Source organism: Bradysia coprophila (assembly GCF_014529535.1).
Source record: "Bradysia coprophila strain Holo2 chromosome IV unlocalized genomic scaffold, BU_Bcop_v1 contig_144, whole genome shotgun sequence".
Classification (NCBI taxonomy): domain Eukaryota; kingdom Metazoa; phylum Arthropoda; class Insecta; order Diptera; family Sciaridae; genus Bradysia; species Bradysia coprophila.
The window spans coordinates 1,370,987-1,387,002 of NW_023503373.1; the positions used below are offsets into that span (position 1 = coordinate 1,370,987).

The following is a 16,016-nucleotide window of genomic DNA, read 5'->3' on the forward strand; positions in this document are numbered from 1 at the left end:
ACGTTTTGGAACACTGTGCGACATATAGAAGAAAAACGTGGGCTAAAATTTTATGTGTTGGGATCACTGATTTTGAGATATGTACACGCACGGAATTTTGAAAACCGACACATTTTCTGTTTCTGTGTTTTACTTGAGTTTCTGATTTCTCCATATAAAAATGCATGCAAAATTCACAAAAAAACAGAAATCACAAAACAGAAAATGTGTCGGTTTTCAAAATTCTGCGAGTGTAGTTAAATGTCAAAATTGTATGAGACGATCCGCTTGATACTATATTAGTTAAATTGTCATGCAGGGCAAACTTTATTCGGTGATTGGCTGTCAAAGAGTAAACATGACCCATCGTACTAGATGAAAATTTAATCAAGCGGCTTATGAATATAGTCTTACGCGGGATGTATAGATAAATAGAATAACATTTTGTGCCAAATACTGCGGAAGATTTGTATTTGCGTTCCGAAACAAAACATAAATTTATCAAATCAACAAAATTTGCTGTAAAAACAGTAAAATGCCGAAAAGCGCATTTTGAAATTTCTACCAAATTACAACAATCATTACGTCAAGTACGATTTCTGAAAGTTCCCGCTATGTTTGATTTTCGATGCGATTTCCAATAAAATTAGACGACAAATGATGAGTTTTGTATTTTTAATCGAAAGAGCTCAAAAAATAAGGTATAGTGTACGAAGAAAGTGAATGAATCGGATTTGTTTGTGTTTTTATGTCTCGCTTCGCTCGTTTGAAAACATCACATCTAGTGACAAAAACTACCACTAAAACTTGCATAAATAACTATTGTCTATGGCTGTACGTTACACTTTTAACGTTGCGGTTCTTACAACGGACCATCAAAGTACCAAATGAGTCAGTGTAATGTGTTGTAGTGTGATCGTGGACATGTAATTTGAAATGAAAAATTGGTGCACGGGTGGGAGACGAATCCACAATCTTCACCTCTGTCGTGTTTAAATAATAAATGAATATAAGAAAAAAAAAAGAATTTTCATGAAAATAAACTGCTCTTGATGCAGACAAATTTGCAAAAAAAAAAATAAGGAGCGCCTATAATGTGGAAATTGCAACTTTTATTTTTTTTAACTCGAAAATTTAAGACAAAAATATTGGAAGAGAATTATGTTCTAATTCGTATTTTATCTACTCCTCCTTATCATCTAGGTTTGGCCGAACGATTCCTGGTATTGCTGAATCGTCAATTTTGTTTTTCCGTTTTCGAAGCATGCGCGAACGTAAATTACACCACAATCGTAATGACAAAAAGTAAAGCAATTCGACAATGCTCAAAAATGATGCACCCATAAAAAGTCCAAGCAAACCACCGCAACTAGCCAGAAAATCAGTTGGACCAAACAATTCAGAACGTTTCGAGGTGATGAACTGATTTTCTTTGAAATATATCCACAACTGGGATGAATGTACACTAATGGTGGAAAAGAAATGTTATACGCGAGTCAAAAATTGAAATTTATGCAAATATTTTTACTCAGGAAAGTCCTCATCAAGTTTGTAAGCGATAGTCAGAGATTTCCAATCAAATGGAGCCTGAGAAATCTCTGCATCATATGTAATCGAAGTGCAAGCTGGTAAGCAATTGCAGCCTGTTACACTTTCAGCGCCAGGTTCAAGAGTCAATCGTTTCGCAAATTGTTCCTTTAACAAATTGCTTCCTGCTTTTAGGTAACACTTCATTTTCGCAGCTCCGCAGATTGGTGTATCCTTGTCCCTCGGCATGGAGAATTTTACACATCCACATGTCCTGAATTAACGAAAGGATCAACCAAATGATTTGTCCTAATAAAAGAAATCTTTTCATACTTCAATGTGAAGTTCGCTAGACATTCCAACTCGCAGTTTCTTTGAGTGTACACTTTCAAAAATCGCAGCTTTCGCTCCGATGCAAAGTAGCACTGTCGCCTAAAAACGAAAGGTAGGTTGGCTTTTTTGTTATCCATTTCCACTTTCGTCATTTGAAATTCCAAGATACTTAAAACAATAAGGGAATTCACGAAGTTAAACATACAGAAATATAATCTCGTCTATCTTATAACTCTGTATAAGTTTGACAACTGCCACCTGGAAGAAATTGATATTTTTTACGCTACGAATTTTGATCAAACAAAATGCAGGTGTGAAGCATGCGATCTGAAATAGTTATTTGCATCACTTGGATTGAAACCACGAAATTACAGTATATGTGTGAATTCGTATACCGAGAGAATAATTTTTTCTCGACTTCGTCTCGACGAAACATACATATGTATGCAAAAACAATTCTCGTGGGATACGAATTCACACACATATCGTGATTGAGTGGTTTCAATCCTGTGATGCCCAAAATTTTACACTCGTTACACCATGAATTTCACAAACAACAAAACCAAATACAATGCATTTCTATCACATTGTTACACATCGTTCAAGGTTAAACTTAAATGTATAGAAGAAGAATAAAAATAAAGACGAAACCGAAAATACGCGATACAAAGCCGAACGAGTTGATCGTTCGATGTGCATCACACTACTTGTTGATACGGAGAGTAAGCTCCGCCTTCGTATCAAATTTCTCTCTTTGACGAATAACATAAACAAACTCCACCATTAAGCAAAACATCGTCTGAATCCCTAGACCTGTTTGCAAGGTATGCTGAGAGAGAACTAAAAACGTGTGGTTTCCGATAACTTTTGACTCGTAATATTCAGTGTTTTCATGGTTTGGCGAGTGACATTTCGTACCTAGGACTAAAATTCTTTTTTAGCGTGTGAGTACGTGGTACGAATAATATTTTTCACATCCGACGGAGAAAAACCGCGACGAAGTCGCACTTTTCGTGTCCTAGGTATGAAAAATACTATTCGCCTTCGGCTCTGTCTGGAAACCTCTCACACGCTAAAGAAGACTTTTAGTCCTTGGTACGAAATATACTATTTCATACCTAGGACCCGTCCAATATGAAAAATACTATTCGTACCACGGACTAAAAGGCTTTTTTAGCGTATTCGATTCCAGACCTCGCCTTCGGCTCTCTGTCTGGAAACTTCTCACACGCCAAAAAAGACTTTTAGTCCTAGGTACGAAATGTACTATATCCAAAGTCTTATCGCTCGGTAAATATTGGTCCGATTGAAAAACTAATTGCATTGCCACACTACTGAGTTCACGCGCTACACACTGGCATTTTGTTTGATCAAAATTTGTCGCGTAAAAATATCATTATCTTCCAGGTGGCAGTTGTCAAACCTGTCAAACTTATACAGAGTTATAAGATATACAGAAATATTCGGAGTATGTTTCTGTATATTTGACTTCGTCCCTTAACCTTATTTCCTTACCTATTTGGTTCGTAATCTCTCAGTCCTTCCGAAGTAGTTATCATATTTGGTTTCACTGACACCAATACCTAATCATAGAATAGTGGTTTTGAAAATTAAGTATTGAATTAAAATTGTCATTGAGAATACCTCCTGCAGCAATGGCACTCTAAAATAATATTTCGACATCTGTGGTATTTCACCGGGTGTGTGTAATGAAATTTTGAAACCTTGTACCGCACCACGACACATATATTCTAAATGTTCTTTCAACAGAACCATCTGAACGAAAATACCATCTTGTGCACCAGAGCCAAATATGCGATACGGATATGTCTGCGAGTCTATTTCGGCAGACGATTCATATCCATCTTCCAGATTCCAAAAATTTGCAGACATGTTGTGGTTTATTCGCGTGTAATCAGGACTCAGGCTACACAAAGATCATTCGATTATTTGTCGATCAACTTCCTAAATTACACCTTTACTCTTCGGTAAACAGCTCCGAACCATTCAGTGTGTTGAACGTAAAACATAGCCCGTCTTCGGTCATGATTTCGTGAAAATATGGTTGACAGTCTTCATATATGTCTCGAATTTTGCAGACAGGCAATGTGTTGTTAGAACTAGGAGCCGTCTGAAAGCGAATTAACGAAACGATCTTTTACATTTTAATGCATTCTTCGAGCAGTCGTGAGATGTGCTTACATCTCTTAGTAAATCTGTTATCGAGCTGTCTGTAAAATTTGTACCGACTTCGAAGGAGCCTGCTAAATAAGAGTCGCAAATTTGAATCACAGCCGCCATTAATTCGTCCCTGAATTTAAAGAAAGTTACAGAGCTTCTCTAAGACCACGGTTTTTGAACTTTATATACTCTTTGTCAGTAATGTTATATGGCGGCTTCCTCGCGTATACCATTTTGTTAAATACGTCAGTAAAATTTAGTTGTGAAGTATTAGCTTTTGTTTCTGGACAGATCGTTACAGCTGAAAGGAGTAGATAGTGTATTTGAAATTAAAAGTAAACCAAGAAAATGTAAAGCTCGTAATTATACCTGGAAATGGTATTTCCCATATTGGTGTCGATCTCTCAGCAAAACTTACAATAACCGGACTTTGATCCCATCTAATATAGACCTTTTGAATTGAGTATCCACAATAAAACAGAGCCAATGCAATGGCTAACATCCACCAAACCCTAAATTGAAATCGTAAATATTGGTCAAATAATTCCATAGGCAAAACTTTAGACCTTTCCATCCAATGACGCTTTTTCTCGGTAAAATATCTTACACCATGAACCGTACTTGAACAACAATACTCTTCGAATAGTCCGATTGCAGCCTGATTAACGGTTGAGGTTTAATCATTTTTTTACAGATGTCATAAAGCTTTTACCTTCACATATTTTCCGCATTTAAATCGTTCGTTCGCAGCCGCTCGTGGTTCGTGACTCAATTCCACTGATTGACCGTCTGTTTCGAGAGGTGGCTCCAGGCCCTTCCTTAAATTTTGTATCGTCAAAAAAATCAGTTATCTTTATTACTGAACTCAAATAATACTAAATGTAATCTTAAGCGTATTAACAATAGTATTAACCCTATTAACAATATGCTCGTCGAATAACCTGCTAATTACGTCAAGACATCATAGTATCAAACATTTTATTGCCAACCTGCTGAGAACGATAGGATTCACGTGCTACGAAGAAGTGTATGCTGTCGATACAGACGGAAGAAGTCGATTCAGTGACATTATTGGCTTCCACCCGAAGTCTAAGAAAGCTTATATCATAGATCCAACGATTCGATATGAAACGAACGACATCAACCAGGATCAAGCTGTCAAGGACGAAAAAGAAAAAATCTACCGCAAATGCATTCCATTTTACACTGAAAAATACGTGCAATCATTCGGCGAGAGAGACTGGTGCGTTCACGGTCTGTCGCGGAACGTTCGGTGATGGCGTTATTGAATTTTTCCGTGAAGTGAAATTAGACAATTCGCTCCTCAAGCAGTTGTCCGAAAGTGTTTTGACAAAGACTATTTATATAATTAGTAATCATATTTATGGCTCATGAAGTAGCCACCTTTGAGCTTTGTGAAAAGATTAATTGAATTCGACTTTTTGTTTGTTTGACGATATCCACTGGATTGATCAATATGCTGTGTAATTAAGTAACTTATGTTATGTAAGCAGCACCTTTTATGTTAAATAAATGTTTCTCTCTCTTAACCATGTCAGAATAGTAAGCAAAATATCCTCTTTTATTCATAATATTAAACACTTATGAGATGAATGTTGAAAAGTTTAATCTCTCTATAATGCTAACATCTATTCAAATAACTGTCTGGCTGACATATGAGTGCAGGCAACTTTTAGTTTTTTTGACGGAAATAATCCAGGACCTGGACTCCAGGTTCTTGTGTTAATCCGCTCGATTTAAGTTTTATTTTTTCATTTTTTCTTTATCTCATGTCATTTTGCATGAAAAAATAGGGAACATTTTTTTTTCTAAAAATTGGAAAATCACTTTTTTCAAAAAAAAAACTTCTTGAAAGAATTAAATACTAAAGTTTAGTGGAACAATTTTTTTATATGAAACAAACGTTGTTCATATTGAGATTTTTCCAAAAAGTGACCCGGAAAAGGCTTAAATTTAAGTTCACCTCACACCGTCGAAACCGATCTCATGAAATTATGACTTTTTGGATTGCCTTTGGAATATTGCGTGGCGGGCCTTATGCCGTTTTCTGGATGTCTGGAGTAAACCAGGATTTCCAAGGTTCCTGATATTTTCCAACATTATTTACTACAGTCAAAGGCAGTCAATTTTCAGCATAAATTTGCTTCAGCTGTTTTTCAACTGATCCACACATACAATCAAAACTGGTTTTCCTTGTTCATACGGTTGAAGCTGCTACACGCACGCGCATGATAGTGGTAAAACCGTATAAAGACGTATAAACGGTTGTGATTGTTTGTATGGATCAGCTGAAAAACAGCTGAAGCTAATTTATGCTGAAAATTGACTGCCTATATGATCATAATATTCAGCTGTCTTGTAAAATAGTTCTGCACAGCTAACGCTCTCAAAAAAAAAATTCCGTGAAGGATACTTATGACACAACTGGCATTTCCCCTATGAATTGCCAAAGAAATTCGTTGAATTAGATCGTTTTCATGAACGATTGATTCACAAGATCGAGTAAACTTTTTCGATTCTTTGTGTAGAAGTGCATTAAATCTTGCTATGTCCAATGGTAATGTGAATGTTAAGTTTTCGGTGATTATACGCTTTGAGGTAATTAATCATTGAGCGGTGAGTTTCTTTTTATGAAATCGCTATTTCCTCCGCTCCAAACAAATTTTAACATTAGATTCTTTGGTTTTTCTTTCATTTCGTTATACTTTTCTTAATTAGAGTAACTGGAATATATAACTAAACGAAGGGGCGCGAAATCACAGCCCAATTTCGGAATTCGGTACTTTTTGATTTTAAACGAAAAACCGGGTCAATAAAACACTATGTTTTAAATTGTGCTAATTGTTTTTATTTAACCTACCAAGGTTTCAACTGCCATGCAGTCATCATCAGGGTTCTTTATTGACATTAACATTAGACCATACCTATAGAGTATATATACTTTCATTGAATTTAACTACTATTGATACAGTACTGTGCCAGCTGGTTTCAATCAGTATGGACACCAACCTCGTAAAGGTCAGCTACCTAAAACCGTACTGATACTAAAATCAACTATTCGACGATAGTCGGTTCTTTTGAATGCATTTTTCGATTTGGGATTACTCAAAGGTTTATATTCTCCTCCGCGTCTTTCCAAGAAAGTTCATTTATGACCTGAAAATTTCCCATTTGTTTATGCTGAACTTCTATGATTTTACATATACATTCTCTTCACATGGGTCTTGCGAATCTTGTTCATAACTCGATAATAAGAAGGGGCTCTCCATAAAGTACATACGAGGTGTACGCTCTATTTTACGAGGTGTACGCGATTTTGTTTAGAAAAATTTGAAAAAATGTCCATCGATCTAGAAGGGGGTTTGCTCATTCTTTTATCTTTGTTCTGATCACTCGTTCTGATAATAATTATCAGAAAATTCAACCAAAATAGTGGCTTTTCGCCTTTGACTTGCTGACGTAAAAGATAAATGCTACGCAATTGCGCTCAATACTAATGCTCAACGAACAACGGAGGGTGCTACGTAACGGAACAACAGGATTTGTCGATTAGCGAAACACAGGACGTTGTACGGGAACTATGAGCCGTTGAACAACATGTGCAGAGTGTTCAATTCGATACAACACTCTGAAAATGTGATATAATATTAACTTGTGATATTGAATTTGCTTTGTTTAGTCTTTGACCGTTTTTATGTTGTGTAAGAGACATTAGATTTGTGTATGTACCTGTATTTTTTATAATTTTATGTGTTCAGCTGGGACTATAGTCCGTTGAATTAATGTGCAATAAATAGGTTCTTAAATAAATAGATTTTATGTGACAATATTCTGAAAAATGTTCCACTTAAGTGGACAACTCACCACCCTAGAAATGAGCCACTTTGCCGTTCAACGACGGTTATCCGTAAATGGTCATCTGCCAGTCCGAGAGGTAGGGCCACCGTCATAGAGGTGGACGACGATTTCACATACATGGCCAACTTCCCATCCATGGCTATCTGCAAGGCCGTTGGACGGCGGTTTCAGACACATGGATGCAGGCATTACTGGACGTCAGCTACGTTGATCAGAGGTGTCCCGAGATGCCCCGAGCGACGTCGTAGTTCACCGACGTTGGGTTTTATATGTAAAGATCTACAACTTTTTCAAACCATAATTTTTGTTCTATAACAGACTGTGTAAGGTTTTCTTTTCTGAGTTGAAACAAGGTAGCGCTATATCAATGTCCCAAAATTTATAAAGTCTATTTTTGTCAATGACATCAGCAATGATATAATTTTATTCAACTGAAACATAATGGTGAACTCTCTTTGATACAGGCCAATACGAAACCAATTGTGAATAATAATAATTCGTATTCATTTCCACTTCTATTTTTCTTGCTAAAGATTACCGAAAAAAAAGTAATGAAATCTTTGTCGAACTCTTGGGGCGAACTTTCAATCAATCAGTGCGCACTTGAAACTTTATAATTTTTCATAAAGCTCCGAGAAACTAAACAATAAACTAAGAAATTTCTGTGAAAGGGAACAGTTTGTATCTTACCAGCTTTGTTTTCTGTCACTCATCTCGATGACTGGGTAAGATAACACTTTTAATTATTGCACAGTACAACACTACTTTAAATTAAATTGAATAATAAATCAATAGCCGGTGTTGTGTGGTTATGTAAAAGTTTCATTTGCAAGCAAATTATCCAGTCAGGTGTAGAATGCGAAAGTGTCTGAAACATGGCTAAGGGTTGATAAAATCATATTCCCAAGAGGATATGAATACTAATCCGTTAGTTAACAACAGGCAGCACAAACATTTATTTTCAAACATAAAATGTAAACTATGCTGGATAGATGCGATGTAATAAAAAATCTCAATCACAGTTCTGGTTCACGGTTTATTGTATTATATGTATATTAACCAAACTTATGAAGTGAATGTAAACTAGAACGACGTTATTTAATAGAAGCAAATTAGTAAATATGATCCGTGTTCAAATCCACGGCTGGGCGAGGTTCCTTCATTCGTCTTAATGCACTTACTTAACATTTACTCATATGGTTATTCTAATGGCCAGTTGCCAATTCGCAACGTTAAAAATATCGAATATTAGTCGAGTGCGAGTTGTCAAAAAAAGTGGCCTCGCTCATATTGGATGTGAAAAGCAATTTTATTGTTGATTTTTGTAGGTTGAGGGGGACAAGGAATTTTCCTTATTTTCCAGATTTCTTGCTACCGTCTCTAGCAATATCACACCGATTGTTTACAAGCCATACAAGCCCAACTTCAAATTTTTTGTTTTTTTTTTTAGAAAATTTGCATTTTCCATTCTTTAAAAAAAATTGAAGTCTGGTATCATTGCAAAGGTAATAATGTCCACTATGCGACACAATAACAAAACAAACGTAGGAAATTGTTTCCGATCTCAAAATACAGGACAAACTCTTAAATAGCACTTCGAAGTGTTCTAACTCGAAATAGTCATTTGTGTACCTGTTTTGGACGATTGATTTTAGGCGATTTCGCGGATTGTAGGCCGAACGAAGTGAGGCTTACAAGCGAAAGTGCCTTAAATCAACCGTCCAAAACAGGTACACATGTAAGTTTTCATGCAGAGGGCCGGAAACCCGAGAAAATTCGAAAAATTGCCCTCATTTTCGGCCCCGAAGCATGAAAAAGTCTATTTCATGCTTCGGGGCCGAAAATGAGGGCAATTTTTCGAATTTTCTCGGGTTTCCGGCCCTCTGCATGAAAACTCACATGTGCACCTGTTTGGGACGGCTGATTTAAGGCACTTTCGCTTGTAGACCTCACTTCGTTCGGCCTACAATCCGCGAAATTGCCTTAAATCAATCGTCCAAAACAGGTACACAAATGACTATGACCAACGTTTTTTTTTTTTTTGCTAAAAAGATTCTATTTAACACGAGGAACAATAATATTTAAAGAAAAAAATTAAGTTACATCACACTTTTAATTAAGTCCAATTCAAACGCACTATTAAGAAGAATCAAACTTAGTGACATATTTCTGGCCAAGACATTCTTTAAATCAATTTTCGCAATTCCGGTCCATAATCATCACCTTTCCATGCATCCATTTAATGTCGTTTTGAAGGTATTTATTTCACTGTATTTCTGGACACAGTGCGATATTAACTTTTTTTCGCACGCAGTGCGATATTAAATTTTTCTCGCACGCTAAGAACCTATTACCTTTAACGAAGGCAAAATTTTTATAAATAAAAATCTTGCATTGACCAGAAATCGAACCCCCGACACCAAAAGGTTTTTGAACACAAAGCAGCGACTATAGCCATTCGGCTATAGAGTCACACAATTATACCGAACGTATTGTTGAAGCGTATATGTAGGGTGGGTCGATTTTAACAACTTGAAAATCCACACCTAGCGGCATATGTAGCTTGCCAAAACTAGTCAAACTGCATCATTACTTTTTCTTTTCCGAATACTTTTGAGTACCGCACAATAGATTGAATGGGTTTGTCAGGCTTCTTTGAAATTTTCACAGATTTTTTTTGAAAAAAGCTTTGCAAAGCCTTGTAGAGGATGAAATAGACTGAAACAAACAAAATCAACTTAATTTGAAAAAATCGGTGCAGTCGAAGTGAAAAAATGTACATTTTCTATATAATAATGGGGGTCTGTCAACTTTGAACCATCATAATGTACAATAAACTTCCTCAAATTTGATTACATCTTTCTATTAGAGTTAAAATAGGTAAAAACGACAATGATGTATATTGTCGGAATGTCTCTGATTGATTATTACCGAAGTAATACTGTAATACTAATGTTTCATACAGAAATTTGAGCTCTTACACGCCCATATGCCTGAATTATACCCGTTTTTGCATAACTGACTTGATTAACAGCGCATCTACAAATTTAGACTTATTTTTATATTTTTGTAGGGTCAAGCACCGACCAGAGAATTTAAATCAGTTTAGTTTAGTGAAATCGGTCAAGAATGGGATTTTGTAGAGCCATTTTTGGATTTTGAGCGGCATTGGCTCTACAGGCCACACTATGGCGTCGGCGACTTGCTAACATGGGATGCCGAATTCCTTGTCGCTCAATCTACAATAATCAACGATAAAATTGGTTTTCACATCCAATATGAGCCAAACGACATCTCGCACCCGACTATATTCTATTTCTTGTAATATTTGTTGATTGAAAAGATCGCGCCGTATGCGAGCAGTCCTTTTTTTTCGTTTTGATAATAAGGTAAAAAACCATGGTTCGACAGTTGAAAAATGGCTCGTTTTCCGACACTTTGAGATACGTACTTTTTGGATGCAAAAAGTGTATGAATATCAATAAATTTGTGCAAACTGAGATTTTTTCCAATAAACTCAATTATTTTCCTAATCAAATGATTCGTAACTTATCAAAATGGAATATGTTTTCATATTTTAAAGAGCCGAAAATGTTGACCTGTGTAAACAGTGACTTTTTGGGTGGAATTTCTAGGACTGGATTAACGATTTATCGAACAAAAAATAATAATTTAAAACTTGGAAACACGTTTATGTGATCGTCAATGCTTATTTTTATGTTTTTAAACAAAGGTAAGGGCTAAAAATGATTATTTTTGTGAAATTTTGGCTATACAAATCATGCTTCGACGGTTCGACACTACTTCTTGTGTCTCAAACTACATGATTTTATTCAAAATTTGAGTGTTTTTGCATTTTGATGGTAGAAATTAGTGAAAGAAGCCTTAGTGAACCATTTACTGAGTAAAAAATGTACAGCACTCAATTTTAGCTTAGAAATTTTTATTCACTTAACTTACATACCACAGTGTCTCAATCCACATATAGATTGTGGAAATTGTTATCGTCATGTGTTAGGAAATTAAATTTTTGAATATTGTTCGGTGAAGTGACAGAAGTGGCCGACTTGCCGACAGCGTCAATTATTGAGTATGTTTCAATGTGATTTCATATGTTTTGTATTTGTGGATTGAATAAAACGTTGAAAACAAAGAAAAATTTCTAAAATAAGTTCATCGGGTGTATCTGTGAATTGAGTAGAAATTCTTCATTTTTTCCGTGTGGAGGCGATTTTTGCTTTAAATAAGTGTTTCAAACAGGTTTTCATCATATACAACGATATAATAATGTGTTTTCAGATCGAAACTAAATGATAAATAATAAATTTTGTACCAATTTAGTAATTCAAATTCATTGAATCTTCCATAGAAAGTAACGTGTCGAACTACGGTTTTTCTCCACACTGTCAAACCGTGATCCAAAGTGCCGAAGCCAGTTTTGTATTAAAACTTTAATAATTAACTGAAATTAACATTAAAATTAACGTAATTAGGCTTTTTTTTTGATGTCCTTAGATTTATTCAATATAGCGAAAAAAAAGGCTGCTAGGCGCAACCAGCAAAAAAACGATCTTTTCAAAAAACAAGTTTACAATAAATAAAAATAATTAGGCTATTTTAATAGAGAATTGGTTGTTCCTATGATTCCGAACACGCTCTGGACATACTACTTCAAAGAAACAGAAAAAATTGAGTTCAAACTCAGAATATCAAAATTTTGTCGAACCATGAGTTTTTACCTTAAATGAATTGGTAAATAAACAAGAAAATGAGAGTAAGAATGAAGTAAATGTACAGGACTGAGGAATTGGTGAGTTAATGTAACATCGTGCTCAAATAACTTCTTATGTTCTTTTAATAGGAGAAATCAGAATAATCTGCTATTTTTGTAAAGGAAAAATGTGTGAAGTCAATTTTTTGAGTATCGAAGCTAAAATCGAGCGATATCAGTGCTGGCTACTAACCCTAAAACATTAAAAAAAACAAAGATGGTTGGGAAATGAGGAAACATAATGGGAGTTTATCGCTAACACTATACCACCACATCCACAAGAGCATTCCACGATTTCTCGAGAAAAAATAAAGTAGATAGATAAGTATGTTTATTCCATAATTGACAATAATATGCTCACAACTCAATCACTGACATTTTACACGAAAACATCACTAATCATCGACATCCATTCTACGGAGTATGTCATTGTGTTGCATGATCAGTGAAAGGATATTTTTCTTTCATTGAGTGTTATCAAGGCTGTACTGTTGTGTATACAGTATACAGCCTTGGTTGGTGTGTAAATGAAGTAATTTTTTGCAATTTGCATTGTAATGAACTCAAATTTTACGGGGTATTTCAGCTGAATTAATGATGTACGTTATCATATGGGAAGCGCCTACAACGCGGAAATTGCAACTTATTATTATTTTTTTTTTAACTCGAAAATTTAAGACAAAAATATTGGAAGAGAATTATGTTCTAATTCGTATTTTATCTACTCCTCCTTATCATCTCCATTTGGCCGAACGATTCCTGGTATTGCTGAATCGTCAATTTTGTTTTTCCGTTTTCGATGCATGCGCGAACGTAAATTACACCACAATCGTAATGACAGAAAGTACAACAATTCTACAATGCTCAAAAATGATGCACCCATAAAAAGTCCAAGCAAACCACCGCAACTAGCCAGAAAATCAGTTGGACCAAACAATTCAGAACGTTTCGAGGTGATGAACTGATTTTCTTTGAAATATATCCACAACTGGGACGAATGTACACTAATGGTGGAAAAGAAATGTTATACGCGAGTCAAAAATTGAAATTTATGCAAATATTTTTACTCAGGAAAGTCCTTATCAAGTTTGTAAGCAATAGTCAGAGATTTCCAATCAAATGGAGCCTGTGAAATCTCTGCATCATATGTAATCGAAGTGCAAGCTGGTAAGCAATTGCAGCCTGTTACACTTTCAGCGCCAGGTTCAAGAGTCAATCTTTTCGCAAATTGTTCCTTTAACAAATTGCTTCCTGCTTTTAAGTAACAATTCATTTTCGCAGCCCCGCAGATTGGTGTATCCTTGTCCCTCGGCATGGAGAATTTTACACATCCACATGCCCTAAATAAATGAAAAAAATTCAATTAAGTGATTTGTTTTAATAAAATAAATCTTTTCATACTTCAATGTGAAGTTCGCTAGACATTCCAACTCGCAGTTTCTTTGAGTGTACACTTTCAAAAAGCGAAGCTTTCGCTCCGATGCAAAGTAGCACTGTCGCCTAAAAACGAAAGGTAAGTTGGCTTTTTTGTTATCCATTTCCACTTTCAACATTCTTTTATTTCCTTACCTATTTGGTTCATAATGTCTTAGTCCTTCCGAAGTAGTTATCATGTTTGGTTTCACTGACACCAATACCTTATCATTCATTGTTTTGAAAATTAAGTTTTGAATCAAAATTGACATTGAGAATACCTCTTGCAGCAATGGCACTCTAAAATAATGTTTCGACATCTGTGGTATTTCACCGGGTGTGTGTAATGAAATTTTGAAACCTTGTACCGCACCACGACACATATATTCTAAATGTTCTTTCAACAGATGCATCAGAACGAAAATACCATCTTGTGCACCAGAACCAAATATGCGATACGGATATGTCTGCGAATCTATTTCGACAGATGAGTCATATCCATCTTCCAGATTCCAAAAATTTGCAGACATGTTGTGGTCGATTCGCGTGTAATCAGGACTTAGGCTACACAAAGATCATTTGATTATTTGTCGATCAACTTCCTAAATTCCACCTTTACTCTTCGGTAAATAGCTCCGAACCATTCAGTGTGTTGAACGTAAAACATAGCCCGTCTTCGGTCATGATTTCGTGAAAGTATGGTTGGCAGTCTTCATATATGTCTCGAATTTTGCAGACAAACAATGTGTCGTTAGAACTAGGAGCCGTCTGAAAGCGAATTAACAACACTATCTTTAACTGCATGATTCTAGCAGTCGTGAGATGTGCTTACATCTCTTAGTAAATCTGTTATCGAGCTGTCCGTAAAATTTGCACCGACTTCGAAGTAGCCTGTTAAATAAGAGTCACAAATTTGAATCACAGCCGCCATTAACTCGTCCCTAAATTGAAAGAATGTTATAGAGGTTATCTAAGGAAACAGTTTTTTGAACTTTATAATGTAAAGTTTACATACTCTTTGTCAGTAATGTTGTATGGCGGCTTCCCCGCTGATTTCATTTTATGAAAAACATCAGTAAAATTTAGTTGTGAAGTATCAGCTTTTGTTTCTGGACAGATCGTTACAGCTGAAATGAGTAGATTGTACATTTGAAAACAAAAGTAAGCCAAGAAAATGTAAAGCTCAAAATTATACCTGGAAATGGTATTTCCCATATTGGTGTCGATTTCTCAGCAAAACTGACAATAACCGGACTTTGATCCCACTTAATGTAGACATTTTGAATTGAGTATCCACAATAAAACAGAGCCAATGCAATGGCTAACATCCACCAAACCCTAAATTTAAATCGTAATTATTGGTCAAATAATTCCATAGGCAAAACTTTAGACCTTTCCATCCAATGACGCTTTTTCTCGGTAAAATATCTAACACCATGAACCGTACTTGAACGACAATACTCTTCGAATAGTCCCATTGCACCCTGATAAACGCTTGAGGCATAATTTTTTTTTTACTGATGTCATATGGCTTTTACCTTAACGTATTTTCCATATTTAAATCGTTCGTTCGCATGTGGTCCGTGACTCAGTTCCACTGATTGACCGTCTGTTTCGAGAGGTGGCTCCAGGTCCTTCCTTAAATTTTTATCATCAAAAGAATCAGTTTTCTTTATTAAAGAAGTTAAATAGTACTGAATGTAATCTTGAGGGTATTAACAAGAGTATCCTTAACCATGTTCGAATAGTAAGCAAAATGTTCTCTTTTATTCATAATATTAAACACTTATGAAATGAATGTTAAAACAAATGAAGTAAAAGTTTAATCTTTCTATAATGCTAACATCTATTCAAATAACTGTCTGGCTGACAGATGCTTACATATTACGTTTAGCTTTATTGACGGCTTTATTCCAGGTCCCTGTGTCAATCC

General features: G+C 35.5%; 2 protein-coding genes and 1 long non-coding RNA gene across 3 annotated transcripts; all 3 read right to left on the reverse strand.

Moving 5' to 3' along the window:
• Window positions 1-606: 606 nt before the first annotated feature.
• On the reverse strand, window positions 607-13,052 carry LOC119071358. The gene is made up of 3 exons (XR_005086625.1): window positions 13,043-13,052; window positions 10,169-10,175; window positions 607-731 (listed from the first exon to the last, which is right to left on the reverse strand). It is a non-coding gene; the product is annotated as an uncharacterized LOC119071358 (long non-coding RNA).
• LOC119071183 (pickpocket protein 28-like) lies at window positions 1,074-8,470 on the reverse strand. Its single transcript, XM_037175953.1, has 12 exons — window positions 7,906-8,470; window positions 4,733-4,838; window positions 4,587-4,678; window positions 4,390-4,532; window positions 4,210-4,321; window positions 4,042-4,150; window positions 3,822-3,970; window positions 3,484-3,766; window positions 3,355-3,422; window positions 1,840-1,938; window positions 1,508-1,780; window positions 1,074-1,444 (listed from the first exon to the last, which is right to left on the reverse strand). Exons 1-12 carry the CDS (start codon window positions 8,034-8,036, stop codon window positions 1,162-1,164), a joined length of 1,848 nt encoding a protein of 615 aa, XP_037031848.1. The 5' UTR covers window positions 8,037-8,470; the 3' UTR covers window positions 1,074-1,161.
• A 166-nt stretch (window positions 13,053-13,218) lies between the features above and the next one.
• On the reverse strand, window positions 13,219-15,561 carry LOC119071407 (pickpocket protein 28-like). The gene is made up of 10 exons (XM_037176286.1): window positions 15,476-15,561; window positions 15,279-15,421; window positions 15,099-15,210; window positions 14,916-15,024; window positions 14,703-14,851; window positions 14,365-14,647; window positions 14,240-14,307; window positions 14,072-14,170; window positions 13,738-14,010; window positions 13,219-13,674 (listed from the first exon to the last, which is right to left on the reverse strand). Exons 1-10 carry the CDS (start codon window positions 15,559-15,561, stop codon window positions 13,392-13,394), a joined length of 1,605 nt encoding a protein of 534 aa, XP_037032181.1. The 3' UTR covers window positions 13,219-13,391.
• Window positions 15,562-16,016: the final 455 nt, after the last annotated feature.

What these genes read in the sequence shown, in the direction of transcription:
- LOC119071183 (XM_037175953.1), bottom strand. Translation starts at nt 8,036, where the DNA reads ATGGATGGGAAGTTGGCCATGTATGTGAAATCGTCGTCCACCTCTATG. An exon ending in AAGCGTCATTGGATGGAAAG is followed by an intron (nt 4,533 to 4,586) that starts GTCTAAAGTTTT and finishes ATTTCAATTTAG; the next exon opens with GGTTTGGTGGATGTTAGCCA. An exon ending in CTAGCGAACTTCACATTGAA is followed by an intron (nt 1,781 to 1,839) that starts GTATGAAAAGAT and finishes TCGTTAATTCAG; the next exon opens with GACATGTGGATGTGTAAAAT.
- LOC119071407 (XM_037176286.1), bottom strand. Translation starts at nt 15,561, where the DNA reads ATGGGACTATTCGAAGAGTATTGTCGTTCAAGTACGGTTCATGGTGTT. An exon ending in AAGCGTCATTGGATGGAAAG is followed by an intron (nt 15,422 to 15,475) that starts GTCTAAAGTTTT and finishes ATTTAAATTTAG; the next exon opens with GGTTTGGTGGATGTTAGCCA. An exon ending in CTAGCGAACTTCACATTGAA is followed by an intron (nt 14,011 to 14,071) that starts GTATGAAAAGAT and finishes TCATTTATTTAG; the next exon opens with GGCATGTGGATGTGTAAAAT.